Raw genomic sequence first — 19,363 nt, forward strand, 5'->3', positions numbered from 1 at the left:
CATTTGAAAGAAGTATATTCCATTAATATTAATTTTAGAGCACTAACCCTGGCATTGTGGCTGGGGGCTGAGGCCCTCTAAAGCTTCGTATCTAGATTCGCCCCTGAACATAGCCAAAGGTTATGCAAGAGAAATATTTAATGATGCGTCAGTTTGGGTCCTGAGTAAGTAAAGCTCCGTGGATAAGTGGTCCCAGTAGGGGAGACCGGGGATAGTTGTAACATTTTTGACATTTCTGTCTGTAAATTGGAGCTCGTTTAAGGTAGTGGATTCAAAATGTAATGCAAAGTATTTACATGTGTCGGCTATTAAATAGTGCAGCTATTTTCTCTGCAGCACAATTACCCATTGCATGGTATGGTCTCAAACACAAAGAGTGAAATGTTACAATTAACCCCATAGTCTGAGTTAGTTGTAACATATCCTGGGGTGAAATGTAACACAATGAAATAACGGTACTAAGAAAACATTAACATGTAATCTTTTTTATTCAACACATGAATGCACTTACATCCATTTATGTAGCTGTGTGTGTGTGTGTGTGTGTGTGTGTGTGTGTGTGTGTGTGTGTGTGTGTGACAGAATGCAAAAATCAAGGTTTTGAACATATTCCAACCCCCCCCCCCCCCCCCCTCCAAAAAAGACAAATTATGGAATTTTCTGCAACTGAATATTTCATTAATTTTGGTTGGTCTTCCTTGAGTTTGGCCTCATTGGCTCAGTGGGCATTATAACCTACAACTCTTGCACCAATGTTAAACATAACAATGAAGCTGAAAAAAATGTAGTTGTTCACCAGCATCGCAATTCCATTTTACTTTTTATCATGGCTTACCTTGGTTTGGTTTGCAAAGTGCTTCAGAAAGATGAGGAAATCTGTTTCTTGCACCCATCCTGATTTATTTCCACTACCAGTACTTCCTACTGGTCCATCTCTGACACAGTGGTCTGCATAATGTATGTGTGGGAACACAAACAGTGAAGTAATTGTGTTGCCAATGGCATTAACCACATATACAAAAGCGACCAGTGAACCTCTCTCTGCTGATGTCGTTGCCCCAACTTGTTTAATATAAGTTAAAGTAATAGTGTGGTAAGTTGTAACATCTGCATTATTGTTACAACTGACCCAGACTCCTATAGCCATGAACTAGCTAACATTACAGCCAACGGCTAAAACACTAGCTCTAAAGACCTACACAGAATATATCCCCATAGACATACAAATAACATAATTTAAGTTTGATGAGTTTAACTGCAAAGCAGATAATGCTATTAGAAATTGAAATAAAGTAGAAAAACTTACTTTTTGGCACACAAATTACTTTTTTTCGTGTTAAATTGTCTGTGTTTGACAAAATGTGCTGATTTTTCACATGTGATAGCAGAACTGAGTTGGGCATGCACAGGATGAGTCACATCATTTGAAACTTAGCCCTGATTGGAGAAATTGGAAGTGTTACAACTGACCCACGTTACAACTATCCCCGGTCTCCCCTACAATTTAAATTCTGAGTCTTTTTCGTTGCTGCGCTCTTACGTACAGAATGAGCGCTTGTTGCACCACTGCAAGGTTTAAACTCTTAACCTTGAAACATGAGCTGATGGGGGCAACGCGGCTGTAGGATTTTTGTGTGTGTTCGGGGGAAATCTTCCTGTAAACTGATCAGGGTGTTGGGAAAAGTAAAAAAAAATGTCGGTCAGTGGTTTCAGCTTGTGCTGCGACCGACACTCCCGCTGACTAAATGTCCGTTTAATCATTAACAAGAGGTCTGTGTGTGTGTGTTTTTTCAGTCCGTAAACCTGCTCACTGGAAGGTGATCTCTGGCTTGTCCTTGTGCCCAGAGAAGCTAGTTCGCCTGCTTCACCTTCTGCTTTTACCGCCGGCTTTTTAAAAAACTTTCTCCTACAGAGACACAGCTGACGGTAAAGATTTCCTGTCTGCCTTCATGCCAGCAATGCAAATTTAAGAAAGCGAAAGCACCGAATAAGCTATAAAGAGTGAAGCACAAAAACAGCGGAAGTTTTATTAACCGAGGAATCGGCCAGAGGTAAGTTGACTTTTCTTTCCCCCTCATTCGGTCATTGTTAGTAGCAAACCTTTATTATATAAAATAATATAATGTAATAAAATAAAATCACTATATATATATACTGTGAATGCATTCAGCAAGTAGCATATTTTTGGCATCTATATGCACATATAGTAAAAGAGTTGTTGGAGGTTTGACCTCTGCTTCTTAATCCACATCAGAAGTTATAGAATTTTAGTCGCTGCAGTCATTTCTAGTAAATTATGAAGACATGTCAAGTCATGATCATGTAACACATAGTTAGAATTATTATTATTATAATGTCTTGAATAAAAAGTGATTGTTTTTAGTTTTTTTTTCTTTATCTCATGACTCTGCAAATATCCAAATGACATTTTTGGATGTCATTTTTTGTACATTGGTCCAGAGCTACATCAAACATGTAGCATCTGTCAAAACAGTCACTGACCATTTTTTGTTCATTGACTGACTTCTTTAATATTGAACTCCTCTCCTTGGTTTTAGTTTTTTGTTGTTGTTGTTGTTTTTTTAAAAACAGCCAGAGAGAGAGAGGGGAATTTCTTTAGTTCAGCCTGTACCTGCAGATACAGCAGTTTTAATTTTAATCTGCAGTGTCTTTTGGGTGCTTATGAAAACTGCTGGCTCATGTGTTATTAGTCAACAAAATTCCTCCACCCATTTATTTTCTCAGCAGTCACAATGATTAAACACTCACACACATGCTCACTTGTAGAGCAAAGGCACGGCACAGAGAGACATTTTGTCCTTACAACTTTTCTTTTACATTTTCACTCGCAGTTGGGTAGTAAATGAAATGAGATGTCGCAAATGATGGAAAAGTCTACCGAGAACCCCAGCGAGGACAGAGCGTCCTTCAAGAGCAACGGGTCCATCAAGAGCGATGAGAAGTTGTCGACCGATGGCGGCACAAAGTTGGGCAGGCTGCGATCGTTTAGAAAGAGCATCCAGCATGCAACACAGAAGAGTCCTCTGTCATCTGTCAAGGGATCAAAGGTCACGTCCAAATCAGATACACCTACAAATGAGTCAGATTCTGCGGCTTCACCACCACCTCTGTCACCCAGTGAGTACCCTCATGGCTGTAATAAAATCTGCTGTGAAGCAGGTTTTGCAGACAGGTGGAATCTCAAGGTCAAAAGAAGAGCCAAGAGGATCTTACAGATAATTTACACCTCGCTATCTCTCTTAAAAAGGTCCTCTCACAAAACATAAATAATGTTGTGTCCTAGCTCTTATTAATTAATGCTTGTTTACATTTTTTCCCATGAGCGCCCAGGAGAAAGATCGTGTGAAGTCATTCCCCTCAGATGTGGGTGCTATTTTAAAGAGAGTATGCAAAGGTGGAAGGAGCAGTTGTCTGGGAAAAAGGCAGAAAGGGCCAAAACGCAAATATATCCGTTTGATCAAAGTATCTTAGCAAATGTCAAACAAAATGTTTCCTTGCTCAAAGAAGGACTGCAGGACCATGCATTACTGTGCAAAAGTCTATATTTTCCAAGGAAAGTGGAAAATTGCTCCAGAGATTTATTGGAATTTGTGCAAAAAATATGATAATGTGGTATGTGAGGCTAGTATTTGTATTTATATTTTATATCAATTCTAATGAGCATGAAAATCAGTATTTGTTATGGCATGGCCACCTTTTACTCTCCAGCTTGGCCTGAACTCTTAGCCAAAGTTTGTTTTGTAATTTCTTTAAGTAGCCTTCAGGAAGAGTTCTCCAGGTTTCTTGATATTCAGAGCTCTTCTCTGGATGTTGGTGGCCTTTTTTCTGTTCTTTGTCAACATACATAGTACATGACTGATAGTGTTTTCTTTCTAGATGTTCATTTACTGCATTGGCGGCATTGTGTGTAGAATTTTGAGTTGAAAAATGAATGAGTCCATTGTAATCAGGCTGTAACATGGCAAGATGTGGAACAAGTGAAGCACTGTGAATACTTCCTGGATGCACTTTAAGAAAGTCTGGCTCAGTATCAGGTAGATAAATTACTTTTATCTGATTAGATGTGTATGAAATGTCATTTAGCATATAAACCAAAAACATCATGATTCAACGATGAATATACTACACTATAGTGTACCTCCAGAAGAGTACAATCAAAGAATAATTGATTAAAGCGCAGCTATGCTCAGTAGAATACAAACAACACCAGCTTTCAGAAATGGAAAACAGCATGCTGATGTCATGTGTTGTGAGTGAGGCAATAATTACCTTTGGAGTTCATGCTTTGCTCAAAGTTCTCCTGACTTTAGCCTGAGGACACTTTAAACAGGTCACACTTTAGAAACATGAGGCTTTGCTGTAAGATGTCAACACACTGCTCCCTTTCCTGACAATAATAATAATACAAATATAAATTCTTAATAAAATGAGCAAAATCCCACGTTTTCAGTTATTTTCTGGATTTGTGGATAAAACATATTTAGCTATTGCCCACTCCCATTTGTTACTGCTGAACTTTTCAGTCTGTGCAAGAGGGTGGAAGAAACCACTCTACAGGTCTGTACAGGTCTGTCCACAGCTCCAAGTTACCTCAATTTGAGCCATGGTTACAGTTATCCTTCCCCTCAGGTCTGACATTTTAATAATAATTTCATCCTGCAACACGTGGAATTTGCTTGTGATTTTCCCTGTGAATAAACGTCTAATTTTACTTCACTGTGGTGATTTCTGACCGTTTGTACATGTGAGACTTTAGAAATAAAGTCCTGTCCTGGCCATCAAATCAACTAATTAGTAGGAAAGCTGTTTGAATGTAGATAATTTGGGAAATTTGACAAAAGCAATTCATTGCTTCACAGGAAAGGAGTTGCCTCTCTTTTCATGGCACCCTCTTAGAAATTTTCTGTTGACGAGGCAGAATCGGGCCTCATTTAGATCCATGTTGTCATGTTTCACTGTTAGCAAAGGTCAGGAGTTCAGAGGAGCATCAAGCCTCCTTTTCATCTATTTTTAAAGTGAACTAAAAGCTTGTTTTAAAGCTGCTGCTGATGTGCAGTTTGTCCAAGCTTCATTTTAGAAGGAGAAGAATTAACATTAATTAACTGATTAAACATTCAAAGAGATTATTTGTGTAGATAAGAGAGTTTTCGCAGGGGGGCGTGTAGTCCTGGAGCGTCCAGGTGTGTGTGCAAATTCACCCCAAGGTCTGACCGTGCAATTCTCAGAGAAACTGCAAAAAAGATGTTTTGTCACAATGCACAAGACCACATTTGGAAAAAACCACACACAGCAAGTCAGTGCAATCACCTCATACCAACTCTCACTTGTGAATGAGGGGTTATGATTTGGGCTTGTTTTGCAGCCACATGATCCGGGCACCTTGCAGTCATTGAACTTCTGTGTAATCTGAGCCCATCTGCCCAACAGTTAAAACTTGGCTGAAGTCGGGTCATGCAACAGAACAACCATCCCAAAACATTTGGCACAAGTTATGTGATTATTTGTAAATCATTATCTCATCAGAAATCAGGTCAGGCTGTCTCCTAATGATGAAACTCATTAGGAGGCAGCTTTTTAGGCACTAGCACTCTGAACTTTTATTTCTAACACAGCTTACAGTTTTTTGCATTCTTCAGATTGCATAATAGCATTGCCAAAGCCATGCACATACAAACACCCACATAAATGGATATAACCTTTAGTTTATATCCCTGTGACACCACAAAGAGAAATTTCTTTGTTTTATTAAACTAAGGACTCCAGAGTCAGTTTATGAGAAACTTCTGCTGCTACTGATGTGCTCTTCTTGCCTCTCTGTCAGGTCTGAGCGCCGGCTCTCCGGCCACCCCTCTGAAGAACAACCAGAAAAAAGAAGATGATGAGGCAGATGCTTCTTTTCGCATATCCAAACCACTGACACCATCAAAGACAGGTAAAATGTTAACTTTAATACTAGATCAATGTTGCTACATACTGGCAATATTAAAATATTAAACTTCTACCTATATTTTTTTAGTGTTTACAAATTTACTACTAATAATCTACTCTAGAAAGATCAGCGTTCTATAGTTGGAAGTAATGTATTCAGGTAAAGCTGCTATTTCTTTTTACAAGTGTAACATTAACATATATGTTGGTGCAAAAATACTAATACAAAGAACAAGGAATAAAACAGAAAAGTACAAACAAAGAATACTTGATTGAAGGACAGCTATGCCAAGTAGAATACCAGATATACAAGTTTTCCTCAATGGAAAACAGCAACTTGATGTCATGTGAGGTGAGTGAAGCAATAGTTATCTTTAGAATTTATCTGTTGCTCAAAGTTCCCCTAGGTTTTCACCCAGACCCTTCTAAGTTGAACTGGTAAGCGCCTTATACTTTAGACATGTAAATATGAGTCTTTACTGTAAGGTGTAAACACACTGCTCTGTTTCCCAAAAATGAGTCTTATAGTCCGTACAAAGGTAATAATATATGTCTATGTGAAAGAGCAAATCAAAGTGCCTAAAATCTGCACATTTACAAATTGTCATTATAGTGGAGCATATAAACTTACGGCTTTTTGCTGCTGAGTTTAAAACTATGCCTGTAGAAAAGGGAGGATAACAAAACACCCTGAAATCATCAAACTTTTCTTTTTTAGATCCTGGTACTTCCAAATTCAGTAATTCTTTTATGAAAAGAGGAGCATCCATTCGTCGGAGTCTGAAAATGGTTACTAAGAAGGATACTGATAAAGTCTCCACTAAGTCCATCTCTGAGGCCTCAGTGGAGGAAGACATGGAGGAGAAAGAGGAGGAGGAGGTTCTTAGAGAAGAGATCGAAGATTGCTACGTACTGCCAAGTATCCCCCTCACACCACTGTCAGGTACAGTCTCCACTACATGTTCACGTTGGTTTAAATTGACTGTGACTTCATATAGCACATTTTTGACTGTAACAATTTTTCCACCTACAAGTGAAAAGGCAGAATAGCACCGTGTCTCGAATGTCCCCTAACATGTTTTCTGTGTATACATGCCACGCTGTAGTCTGGATCTGTCTCTTTACTGTTTGTTTTCGCAACAGACAGAGCCAATGATAAGAGCTTCCTTTGTCATGTAAATAACAGAGGGTCAGTTTATCTGTAGACACAGTTTCAAATCCAGTCTCATAAATGGGACACTGGTTTAGCTGTTAAAAAACAGTGATGGTGGCATCTTCTACTCTTAAGAATAAGTTGATGGATTTAAGAGAATTATAATCTCTTTCTTATTTAGGGACTCTATGAAAATGATTGACAAGCTCGTTAACTATTATAATGCTGTAACACCAGCAACATCAACTTCCTTGCTTCCCTGAAAACCAGGATGGTCTCTTTTACCTGCCTTTATGACTTTAATAACCTCCTGCAGTTTAACTATCTGGTATGTGTTATCTGATTTCATGGATAGATACAGTTAGGTATCATCTGCATAGGAGTGAAAATGATATTATAACAATACTGCCTGGGAATGATGTATAACAGATTGAGTCCCAGCACAGAACCCTGTGGAACTCCATAATTAGCCTTTGTGAAGAAGACTGCATAAACAAACTGGAGTCTATTAGACATGATTCAGTCGACTGCAGTGCAGTATCTTTAATACCTATGGCATTCTGTAGTAAAATGTTATGGTCGAGAGTATTGAACCCTTCACTGAGGTCTAGCAGGACAAATACAGAGATGTGTCTGCTGCCAGAAACCAAAATGATGAACCTTGTCCTGCGTGTCACTTGAAGATTCAGCTTTTTAGATCCAATTAAAAAATAAAATCACTCACAAAAGATTGTCTGGAGAAAGCAGAATGTGTTGAAACAAAGTCTATCAGGCTTCTACAACAAGAGCAGAGTCATATAAAAATCAAAACAGAGCAGCGAAATAACACAAATTAAAGCAACATAAGGGCGAAGAGCCTTAAGCACATCCACAAAAGGCAAGGTGATAGGGTAACAGAGAGATAGAGACGTAATTTAAAGAAACAAAGAGAAAAGAAGTAACGGAAAGAGAGAAAAATGAAGCAAGGGGCACAAGAGACAAAGAAAAAAAGAGAAATATAAAAGAGAGTGGCAAAATGAAGCGAAAGGGACATGGACCCCCTATTGATCCTCTACTTAATCACACAAGCCAAGGTGTGAAAGTAGAGGATCAATAGGGGTCCATGTCCCTCTTTGGGGACACTCCCATAGGGCTTAAATCTGGGACTCTCCACCATTTGACCCTTAAACTGAAGAAGCTTATCAGATGAGAGGTGGAACGTCTTCAAGCAACTTAAAAAAGTCCCGACGCTTTTCTTTCCAAGCTCCTTAGACTACAATGACCTGGATGACTGAGAACCTTCACAGACATTTCTTTATAATTTCTCAGTAACCTTAAAACCCATTAATCTCACGAAGAACCTTCAAAGTCATAATTTTTCACATCAAACGTGTAGAATCAAGGATACCTCCAAAGCACAGCATAGCTATGGTAATGGCATATTTAGTTAGTAAACATAGCTTACTACAGATAGCATAACTGACTACTACCTAAAAATGACTTCAGTATATAAACAAAACACTTATATTAATTATCTAAATTTAAAATAAAAATTATTACTTATTCTAAAACACATTGCCTCCACTTTAAGAAAAAAGACTTTAGACATTTAAAATTAATTCAGATATTTCAACATTATTTAATTTCATTGGTATGCAAGTGTGCCAGGATACTGTACCAGCAGCTGAAATTGCAATTTGCAACAGCCTTCTTTGCTAGCCTATAGCAGGAGACCAATTCCAACTCACCATCTCCACAAAAGCTGCAGGTAGGTTTCATTACAGGGTAAAATTAAAGATCTTTGATGTTTCTGAACTTTTACTTTATTAACTTTTGCTGTTTAACTATGATATCCAGTAAAAATGAGCAGTAATCCTATTTTACAAGGATTATACCGTAAATCTAAAATTAAATTCTTTGACATCAAGCAGCATCAAGCCAGTGTAACGATGTGACACCTGATGTGATGAATTGTTCTGGATTTACTGTTTCTGAATGAGCTGCAATAAGTCTACTGAAGTCTGGCTTTTTTTGCTGCGTTTATGTTGACTGGAGCAGCACTACACTCTGATTTCTACCATTGTGGTTTGATAATGAGACATAACTGATTACAGGAGCTCTGTTAAGCCCTTGGTGATACGATTACTTCTGCTTGCTCACAGTGATGGAGATCAACAAACTGATAGAGACGGGGGAGCTGGAGGAGGCTCACCTGAACCTGCTCGCCCTGCGGCAGGAGTTTCACCAGCAGCCAGAGTCGTGCTCCAATGGCTCAGCTATGGAGCTGGCCACAAGGGAAAAAGACCTCAACCTTCTCTATGGAACAATGAGGAAAAAGGTCAGCGACATAGTGTGCGACCCTCTCTCCGACAAAAACAAGAAGCTGCTGCTCCAAATGGCCCGCGTCATCCAGGAGGAAGAGAAGAGATTAAGAGAACCAGGAGGCCTGAAAGACAGCTGGATGGACGCTTGGAGGGAATCGGTTAGTGCGGGTGTGCAGGTGAAGGTGCAGAGTGTTCACTTGGACAGAGTAGAGCAGAACTCCGCCTGGTTAGCTGTTCACTTGGGTCTGTTGGGTAAAGTCATTGTGGAGGACTTAGAGAATGTGAAGCAGGAACTGCGGTGGTCCTACCCACCCAGTTTTAAAGTCTTCAGCACTTATGTGAGAGGTTATAACAGAGTCGTTGCACAGCACCTGAAGAAGCTGGAGCAGCAGGTGACGGAGCTGAAGGATTTCTATGGTCTGCTGGACTGGATCATCAACAAGTACAAGAGGTGAGTGGGTAGATTGTTCAAATAGGGCTGTTGTTTTTCCTCAAGGACACCTCTCAAAGGAATTTCCTATTCAGCCAAAACAGTACATAAATAGATGGAGACAAAATTGAAATGAACTCTTGTGCATTATATTTCACTTTTTAGAATGATGTTAAACAGTATTTTCTATTTATTGTGGTGTGATCACAAAAACTGGCATGCAGTTACTTATTGTAATGTAGTTTTGTAATGTAATTTCTAACTCTGACGCTGTACAGCTTCAAAAGCGTTCAGTCGTCTTTGTCCAACATGACATTTGTCATTAGCCTTGCAAACATAGTTTGTTGAAAGCAGCTACAAAATTGAGTACCCTATAAACAATCGTTATGCATCATTTTAGCCAGTCACACATTGCACTGTTGACAGACCGTACTCTGCCAAGAAGATTTTATTTTGGTAGCATTTGTGTGTCATTCTTACTGTACTTACTTACTTACTGTGATCATGTTAGCGATCCATTAAAATTTGGCATACATCCACTTTCAAAGTCAAGTTAATGATTTATTGGTGGAAAATTGACAAAGAGCCTTAAAATTTCTCATGTATATCTCACATGTATATGTATTGTCAACATATTGAAAATAATGTATAAAGATTTTAAATATCATGTCACATTTGACCTCTGACCTCTCCTTTAAGGCCAATTGATAGGCCAAAGTGATAATAATGCTATATAGATTTATTTAAAACTATGTTTTCTTTTTATTATTAAATTTAAAAAAAAACCTTAAAGTCATTGTTTCAATAAAGCTCTAGATCTGTTGTCGAAAAAGGACAAGCATTAAAAGTGGTCAGATGATGGGCACATTTCCTGTCATGGTTCTCTGTGTGGCAGGCAGTGATTGGACCCAAACGCAGGACTCTCAGGTGGTATTTTTAACTTAAAGGCAGCAGTTTTTATTTGCAAAACAAACTGAAAAACACAATACACGAGCACTACAAATAAAATTAAAACTCAAACTAGGACGACTGACCTAAACTGGGAGTTCATGGCATGACATGACAATTCAAAATACACAAAACACTGGGGCATCGACCCAGGACCGTGACATATCCAGTAAGTGCACAACCCATCCTACCACAAATGAAAAGAGCTTTTTTTAAAAATATGTTACATATTAAAATGCTTTTTTATTTGATGATTGCAGCCAGTAAAAAAAAAATCACCAGCATTGTGTTTCCTCAGGTTTGAAACCTAGAAAACTGTGAAAAACTTGTGGTGTTGCATCTGAAAGCTGTGGGTGTTTGTTGGGCAGTGAAGGTCAGAAAAGCTCAGCTCTACAAGTCTCCATATTTCAGTAACTCTGCCTCTGCTGCTGTGATTTAGGCTATTCTTTATAGTTTTTTATAAATCTCCCATCATTACGTTAGTATGGTGAAGAGAATAAGTGAATTCAGGTGTTTTTTGGAATATACATAGAATACAGAAAATGTATTTTGTGATTTAAATTGAATTCAGATAGCCTTTGTAATGATTGCATACAGCAAACAGAGACAGATGATATGCAATAAACTCCTCAGTCGGATTCTTTGAAGGCGTGATGTGTTATGCAAACATTATAAAAGGGAAAAGTATGTCTGCATGTCCTCCTGCAGCTTTTTTATCATCTCAGATTTACAGGGGGAAGGCACCTAAAACCACATCTTCACTGTCCACATAAAAATGTGTTCACACATGGTGCAGACAGCCGTTTTAATAATACCCAACACAAAAGCAGGACTGCGAGCGTGAGTGAGGTAGGCAGTGCTGACATTATTTGTTGAATCAGGGCATGGGAAACATAAAAAAAAACCTGTGCTCAGAACAACATTTGGGAGACCAAAAATAAACAGCTGATCTGATAAAAAAGAAGCACAACACTCTCGAGGCCAAAATGGGAAAAATAAAATCAGGTCACGACCACATTTTTCACAGATTATGTAAAATAGGATCCTCTTCATAAAGCATATCGCACACAGACCATAATGTAACATGGTTTTCATAAAGCAAATACACTCATTCAATATTGCATTGCAGTGTGCAAAGGACTACTGAATGTATTTAATTGGATTTTTTAAACGTTTTATTTTCAACATCACAGGTAGGAAAATGTATTTTGGCCGATCTTAGTACCACAAAATGTTGTGAACTGCATCTTGTTTCACTCCAACAGTGAGAGGATCATGGGAAGTCTGTCTCTGCAGCCAGACATCCAAGATGAAAGCACTGATCTGCAGCTTGAGGAGAACTTCCTGAAACAAGTGAAAGAGAAGTACTGCAGGAGAATGCAGGTGAGGCGCTCACACTGAACTCACAACACACAGACTTTTAAATGTGTTTCTTGTTGGAATTTCATCCATAGATGAAATTTTAGTCTTTCATATTGTTATTCTTTGTGTAATTATGAGAATGAGTTGAATTAAAAGACCATTGAGATATTATGAAGCACACACTTCATTACTATATGTCTTTATTATGCCTCACTTTAAGAATAATGTCACGTTAAAAGATCTGCTAACTGGTTTTGTGACTTTCATGACCTAAACTGAGCTGACTTGACATGAATCAATTATGTATAATTGATTCATTGGTTTGTGGATTACCATTTGTGTTTGCTTTAGCTGTCTTGGCTTTTATGACCTGGGTAGAACTTCTGAAGGGTTAGGGTGGAAGTGTGGATAGATGGATGGATTGGTGGATGAATGGAAACCATGGAAAGAGAGGTTAGGCTGAAAACAAATGCTAGCTAGCTGGGTTAGCATAGTGAGCCCGTACACACAGACTCAGATACCAAATTATCAATTATGTAGATATAGATACCTAATTAGTGCTAGCATATACATTCAGCAAGATAGTACACTGAAAAACCCCCCACATAAAATCCATCACACTCACAAACCAGTGTGTGATGTCACAGGAGCTAAGTGGCCATCAAGTGGTTATTTATAGAAATGCAGTTTTTGCTAAATGGCTTGCATATGTGAAGGAACAAAAGGTGTCTGTCGCTAGGTATTTTCTGCTGTTGTTTTCTTCTAAAATTGAATAATTTGGGGGAATATGCATTAAAAGTCTAAATATTTAAAGAGAGATTGTTTTGAAGAAATGTAACAGAGTACTATCAATCTGTCTACATGCCAGATAGCCTCTCAGTAATGGTGGGATAAGTTGCAGTAAACCTCCAACATTCAATCAGATTAGAAGTTTAGTGATTAACTTGGTTACATGATGTCAGTCACTACAGGCCAGAGGTTTGTTTGGTTTTATTGCTTTAACATTCATGCCATAAAACACATTTACAGTTTGAGCACACTGATGTTGAACCAGCTACAATCTTGCCTTCAGAATAACATCAGGTCAGGTGACTTTTTAATGTGACAGAGGTCACTAACACTCATGGTAACAACCTCCCAGAGAATAAAGACCTCAGTCTGCAGCTCTGTTTCAGGAGTATTGGAGAAAGCATATCCTCTGATAATTAACCCATCTACACAGTGAAGATGTCAATCATCTGTGATGTAGTTGCAAGTTTTCAGTTCACAGTCTGATGCACAGTACTGTTAAACTTCCAGTTAAAGACACATAAAATAATAAAACCTTGGTAGGAATCAGGCAGTTTCTTCAACAGATTGTTTAAAATCATTAACCAAGTTGCCTCGATCACAACTTAGTCACATAACCAAAACATGAGTATACAAAATAGTACAACGAAAGCCTTTGATTTATTTTCTCAAAGTGCGTCAAACCCATTGACATGGTAATAAAACAAGATCACAGATAACTGAGCACATTATCAGTGTACGGTTTTTTACCAGTGCTTGTTATTTTCTTGATTGATTTTTATGTTACTGAAAAAACATATTCCTTGCTTATTGTATTTAACAGTTGTTGTTTTTTTACTAGTGAAAAACACAAAGATATTCACTGTACTTGCATAGAAGAAAAGAAAATACTCAAAGCATCAGTTTTGAGTGGTTACACCCAGCAAATGTTTGACTAATGGTTTCATTTCTGATATAGTTCTCAGAAGAGATGTTGCCACGAGTTGCTGAAACAGCTGTTTTGCTTGCACTTTAATGCTGACTTCCACTCTGCTTGGCTCTTCCTGCAGGAGGAACTGAGAATGATACAGGGCAGAGTCATTGAACTTGAAAATGAAGAGGTGTGGAAGGATGGCAAAGCTCCTAAAAAGGAGGACAACTTCCCCATTTCTTCATTTCCCATTGACATCCTAACGGTACTTATTGAAATATCACATAATGCACATAATGGGTACATGCTAAACACATCAAACCCATCAGATACAGATAAAATCTCACATTTATTTATTTAAATTAATGAAGATTTCTCTGCCAACAGATCTTCTTTTTTAATCCTCCAAGTTGCAATGTAGTGTTTTCACCATAGGGTGGCAGCACATAACTTCTGTTTCCTTACACTGTGTACCAGCTCTGTTTTTTTCCTCAACAGAGCGTGAAATCATTTGTTTTAAACTCCATCAAACTTGATGCTCAGCTGGAAAAGAAAGTGGTTTCTTCCTGCCTCAAGGAGTTGAAACAGTTCCCAAATGGGTATGGCAACACAGAGACAGCACATCTATCTATCCATCTGTCATAGACATTTAACAGGCCACGTTACCACAGGAATCTCAGTGGAAAAATTTCACTCCACCCTCCTGGAAGCAAGCTGATTTTACTCTTATCTTAGTGGCTTCGAAATAAACTCCAGATTACAATTTCTTATGATGGTGTGTTGTAATCTGAGGATTATTTCTTGTGACTGAGCACAGGCATTAAAGTGAGTCACAAGTATATAGATGGTTTTCTGTCTGATTACCATGACATGTAGTGCAGATGTTGTTTAAATCCATGTCTTTGATCAGTGGTGGCATTTTCAATCACTTTGGTCGCTTTTCTGACTCTTCTCATTAAAATGAAAAGTACCATGAAAATTCAAAACTCTTCCTTTCTTTGGAAGTGAACAAAGTTCCAAATTCAGCGAGGGATCAACCATTTATTTCCCCCACTGTACACATGGCGAGGGTGGGATCAAAGGTATTATGGCCACAACAAGAGAACAGCAAAAACAACTGGATTAAAATAACTTGTGATAAAGAACTGAGATGAGGAAGAGGAAAGCATCCACCTAAAAAAGCAAACAAATGAAAAATCAGGACGCTGACCTTTTTGCAGTGATCAGACAGTAATGTTATGTTATGTTATGTTATGTTATGTTAAGCAATACAAGAATATTCCCCTCGATTGGTCAGACAATCCTCTGAGGATCATGTGTTTGTCCCCATCCCACACAGTGTGTATAAGCAATCTCCCTCCTCCATCTTCCCCTGCAGACATTCTACCCAAAATATAACAGAAAAGAAACAAAACATAATCAAAATAAAGGATTATACACCCGAATTAATCAGTGAAAAGGAAATAACAAGACTCCCACACAAAACTTGGGAAACGGAGATGACTTGCCCACAAGCGCTGTCATGCTGAAACAGAAAAGACCTTTTATTTACTTGGAGCTGCGAAGCTGATGGAAAACTTTCTGCATCGTGCAGCTATGACTTTTCAGCCTTTCTGCAAATCCCCCTAGTGTATTTATGATTAATAAATAACCTTTCTTTGCACTTTTGCACATTTTAACAACACTTCTTATGCATTCATTATTTTAAACATCACTTTTTCCTGTTATCTTTCCATCCCCCTTGGAGGGTTTCTGTTTCCTATAAAGTCTGTAACTTTGCTTTACAACAAAATGTCACAAAATGTTATTATTTTTAAACCCCTGTTATTTATCTGGCTTGTTTAACTCTGTCCGCCTCATCTTTTGACTGAAGCTTCTTCTTTCCTCTGCAGGTTTGAAAAAGCGTTCAGCCAGCATTGCACCTCTCACCAGCCTTTGTGGACAGAGTATTGCATTACATACATTAACAGCTTTACTTCTTTAAAGTAAGTCACGTGACTTCCTGAAAACATCCACGAATGCCCTGCCAGATTTAGCATGTCGTGACACGGTTATCTAGAGGGTTCACGCCACATTTTTCCCCCCAATAAATCTGTCAGCTCATTCATCTCGTGTGGATTTAGAGACAGGATGGATTTATGAGCAATTTTAATTTAAAAAAAATGCACCAGGGTGCTATTTAGTCCCGATTTTTTGATTAAAAAAAAAAGCATGCAAAATCAAAGAGAATGAAAGGTATATTACCTAAAGTCAGAAAAAGCATTACAATTTATCTCAAGAAAACCAAAAGTGTGACGAACATGACTGCCAGTAGGTTCTGAATATGTATTACCCATCCTCTGAAAACAATATGTGTATTGTTCATTGTAACAAAGCAGTTTAATGTTTATAACAGAGAATCTATTCTGTCATTCTCTTTATTCAAGTTTTTTGAAATGAATCAAAAAAATCGAATGTGCAGACTTGAGCGGAGTCATCTCGCAGATATTCAGCTCTGACATATATCTGCCGGGACAGTAATTCTGTTGTGTGCCACGACTGCTGAGTCTCACAAGTGTGGGAGTTCTTTGGATGGGACAGCAGAGGCTTTTATATGCCAGAACAAAAAGAGATCCACGTGATTTCAGAGAAGCAGGGCTCTGAATGTGAAACGCTGCTGTGGTATAATCGGGAGAAAGAGAAAGTACTGCGGGCACACCAGCTGCTTCTGTCACTCGCTGTGCTGGTTAGCTCAGTTTCTGCAGGGATATTTAATCAAGGTTCTAACACTTTATATTTATAGCTGCAGGCGTAGCTGCAGGTTAAACCTAGAGCCTATCCTAGCTTCCATAGGGCACGATGTGGGGTATACCCTGGACAGATTGGCTATCTGTTCAGGTCGTATTTTCATGCTTAGTTTAGTTTTTGCTATCATTTTGGTTAGCTGGACTTTGCTTGATTTAATTACTGCTATCTCTTTTGTTACTGATCCTGCTGTGTTCATGTTTCTCCTGTCACCGCCTGTTTCTTTCCATATATGTACATGGAAGGACTGGGAAGAGAAATAGATGTAGTGCTAAAGTCTGTCTGGGAAATCTCATCAGACCTTTTGTTATGTTTAAACTAGGAAAGCCCTTCAGTATTCCTGTTTGAAAGCTTGATTCAGTACACACACTTTTCCTGCCTGTAGTGCCAGGGAAAACACAAGGAAGTCTAGAAATATGCAGGGAACTGGAGACACATTAAGGGAAAAGACACACCGTGTCTGCCTTTGATAAAGTTAATTAAAAAATAATAATAATAATAATTCAGCTCCACTGTATTGAGTTTTCTGCAGGAAGTTTAGGAGATGGCTTAATCAAAATGCCTAAACAGGCTAAAACAACAGTGAATAGCAGTGATAAAAAGACCTGATAGGACCACATTCAACATGTTACTGAAATAAAAGCAAACGTCATATTGGCAGAGGTGTCCTCATTCTGCAGAGAATTCAGTCTGAGAATTCAGATCCTGGTGATATATAGAGTCTGTAAAAAGAGGTGGTTAGGATGAATGGCAAAAACCGCCCCAAAAAAACACAGACGGTAGAACCAAAGCCTGATTACACAATGGCTCCCTGGGCTTTCACATCATTATCATCATTGTAACCATGATTGTCGTCACCGTGCTGATGCCTTAGATCCATCAGATGAGTTTAAATCTCACTGAGGTCGAAATCGAGGTCATAGTTTTCTGGAAATCTTGTAAATCCAAAGAATGACGTCACCTGGGATGTTCACACTTGCAGGTACATCTGTTAGGAAGCTGAGGGGGTAGCAACTCTGTAGATAACCCTCTCAGGACACACCAACTCTTGCAGAGTATTAAACAGGGAATGGGAAAAATAAAAAACAAAATATAAATAAAAATACACCAACCCTACCCTGTAAAAACATGCGAGTTATTTAAATGAATTGAGATGTGAAGTGTGAAGAGAAATATATCTCACGGTTTGCCCCAAAGTGCTTCATTAAAAAACAAAAAGTCTGGAAAAATTGATTAAAAAACTGTAATTCTGAAAACACGTGTAACTTGTAGGTAGTATAAGACAGAAATAAACATGCAACATACTCAAGTAATTACTTAAAATTAATGTAAGCAAATGAGATGTGCTTCACCAGACTCACCAGTGCAGTTCTGATTGAAAATGTGGCAATATTATCACCATGCAACCTCATGATGATCAAGTTTTTTTATTTGTTGTTGTTTTCTCCTGCAGGAAACACATGGAGGAGTACAAAGAAACCTGTAAAGATGGGGTGAACGGCTTTCAAAAAGCGGTAGATAGTTTGATTGACAAGCTTATGCGAGACCTGGAGGATCAGTTTAAAGAAGATGTCAAGGTACGGCAATCTAGTGAATCATATGTTGTACAGGATATAAAACTGAGGAAAAGGGAATCTTCCCATTTAACTTTTTTTGTTATTTCCTTCCTCTTTGGAGCTACAGTAAAACAGGCCACCCAAACACATGAGATATCAACAAAAAGCCCAGAATCTCCTCTATTAAGTACATCAGGACTTAGTAGAATAGCTCACAAAAAGGGGATTCCTCCTTTCTTGCAGTAATAGCCAAGAGCACTTAGGGAAAATTCACAGAAGAAGAAAAAAAAAAGGGCCAAACAGAGCAGCAGACAACACGCCAAGTTGCACCAATATTTGGACAAAAGGATGAAGATGGTAACTTATCAGCTAGTTCACACTTTGCTAAATGCTAGTTATTTAGCAAAGTGTATCTGTGGCTGCAAGAAGGAGGAAATCCGGTAACTAAATGGTGCAGACAGCACCACCTGGGGAGGGAGTTACACCCCAGGAGAGATTACAGTAACCAGTGCAAACGTTGTGGGCACACAGGCTGATTACTAACGAGCAGAGGCGTGGCAAATCAATTTCATAGAACAAAGTTTAGACAAAACTACAAATATACACCTGCAGAAAAGAAAACAGCAACTTAAGCAGCAGGGCTGGCAATGCCGAACCATTAATTAAGACACTTTATTAACAAACATTAGTTAAAAGAACAAGGTTCAATACCAGCCAACACGACAGCAACAAAGCAACAACAAGGCTAAAGGAAGACAGCAGCAGTGTGTAGTCCTGGAACAACAGAAAGAACCACCCTTTAACAGTCACACAGCTTAAACAATTGCCAGGGGAAATGAATCCAATCTATAATACTTAAAGACAGCCTGTGAATAACAGGAATGAGTGCACATTGCCAGGGACCAGGAGGAGGCCACAGCTGCTTCTTATAACCGGCCTCTGACTAACCCCTAAGAAAGGGGTGAATGTTCATGCTGCGTTTGCTGACACCATGCATGAATCAAACATCTCCTACCAAATCTAACCAACTGCATACTTATTATTCACAACTATACTAGATGCTATGAGTGTTTAGACCAAAAACGTTTGGTATTGTGGAAAGTTTTAGTATATTCAAAGACACAAACTCATGCAGAATGACCCCCTAAGTAAGCGTAAGAGTACTTTCCTAAAATCTTT

General features: G+C 38.5%; 1 protein-coding gene across 4 annotated transcripts in view; it reads left to right on the plus strand.

Annotated features, from left to right (window-relative positions):
- Positions 1-859: 859 nt before the first annotated feature.
- LOC309695755 (tumor necrosis factor alpha-induced protein 2-like) overlaps positions 860-19,363 on the plus strand; it is a 173,632-nt gene continuing 155,128 nt past the window's right edge. For 3 of the 4 annotated variants that reach the window (XM_082516623.1, XM_082516624.1, XM_082516625.1), the window contains exons 1-10: positions 860-2,051; positions 2,853-3,138; positions 5,843-5,953; positions 6,668-6,892; positions 9,244-9,856; positions 12,049-12,166; positions 13,984-14,109; positions 14,343-14,443; positions 15,737-15,829; positions 18,082-18,205. In XM_082516623.1, the coding sequence (XP_082372749.1) occupies positions 2,874-3,138; positions 5,843-5,953; positions 6,668-6,892; positions 9,244-9,856; positions 12,049-12,166; positions 13,984-14,109; positions 14,343-14,443; positions 15,737-15,829; positions 18,082-18,205 (1,776 nt within the window). In that variant the 5' untranslated portion in view covers positions 860-2,051; positions 2,853-2,873. The remainder of the gene's footprint in view (positions 2,052-2,852; positions 3,139-5,842; positions 5,954-6,667; positions 6,893-9,243; positions 9,857-12,048; positions 12,167-13,983; positions 14,110-14,342; positions 14,444-15,736; positions 15,830-18,081; positions 18,206-19,363) is intronic. The other variant, XM_082516622.1, reaches the window with a different exon arrangement.

Source organism: Aulonocara stuartgranti, assembly GCF_965226115.1.
Source record: "Aulonocara stuartgranti genome assembly, chromosome: 19".
Classification (NCBI taxonomy): Eukaryota; Metazoa; Chordata; class Actinopteri; order Cichliformes; family Cichlidae; genus Aulonocara; species Aulonocara stuartgranti.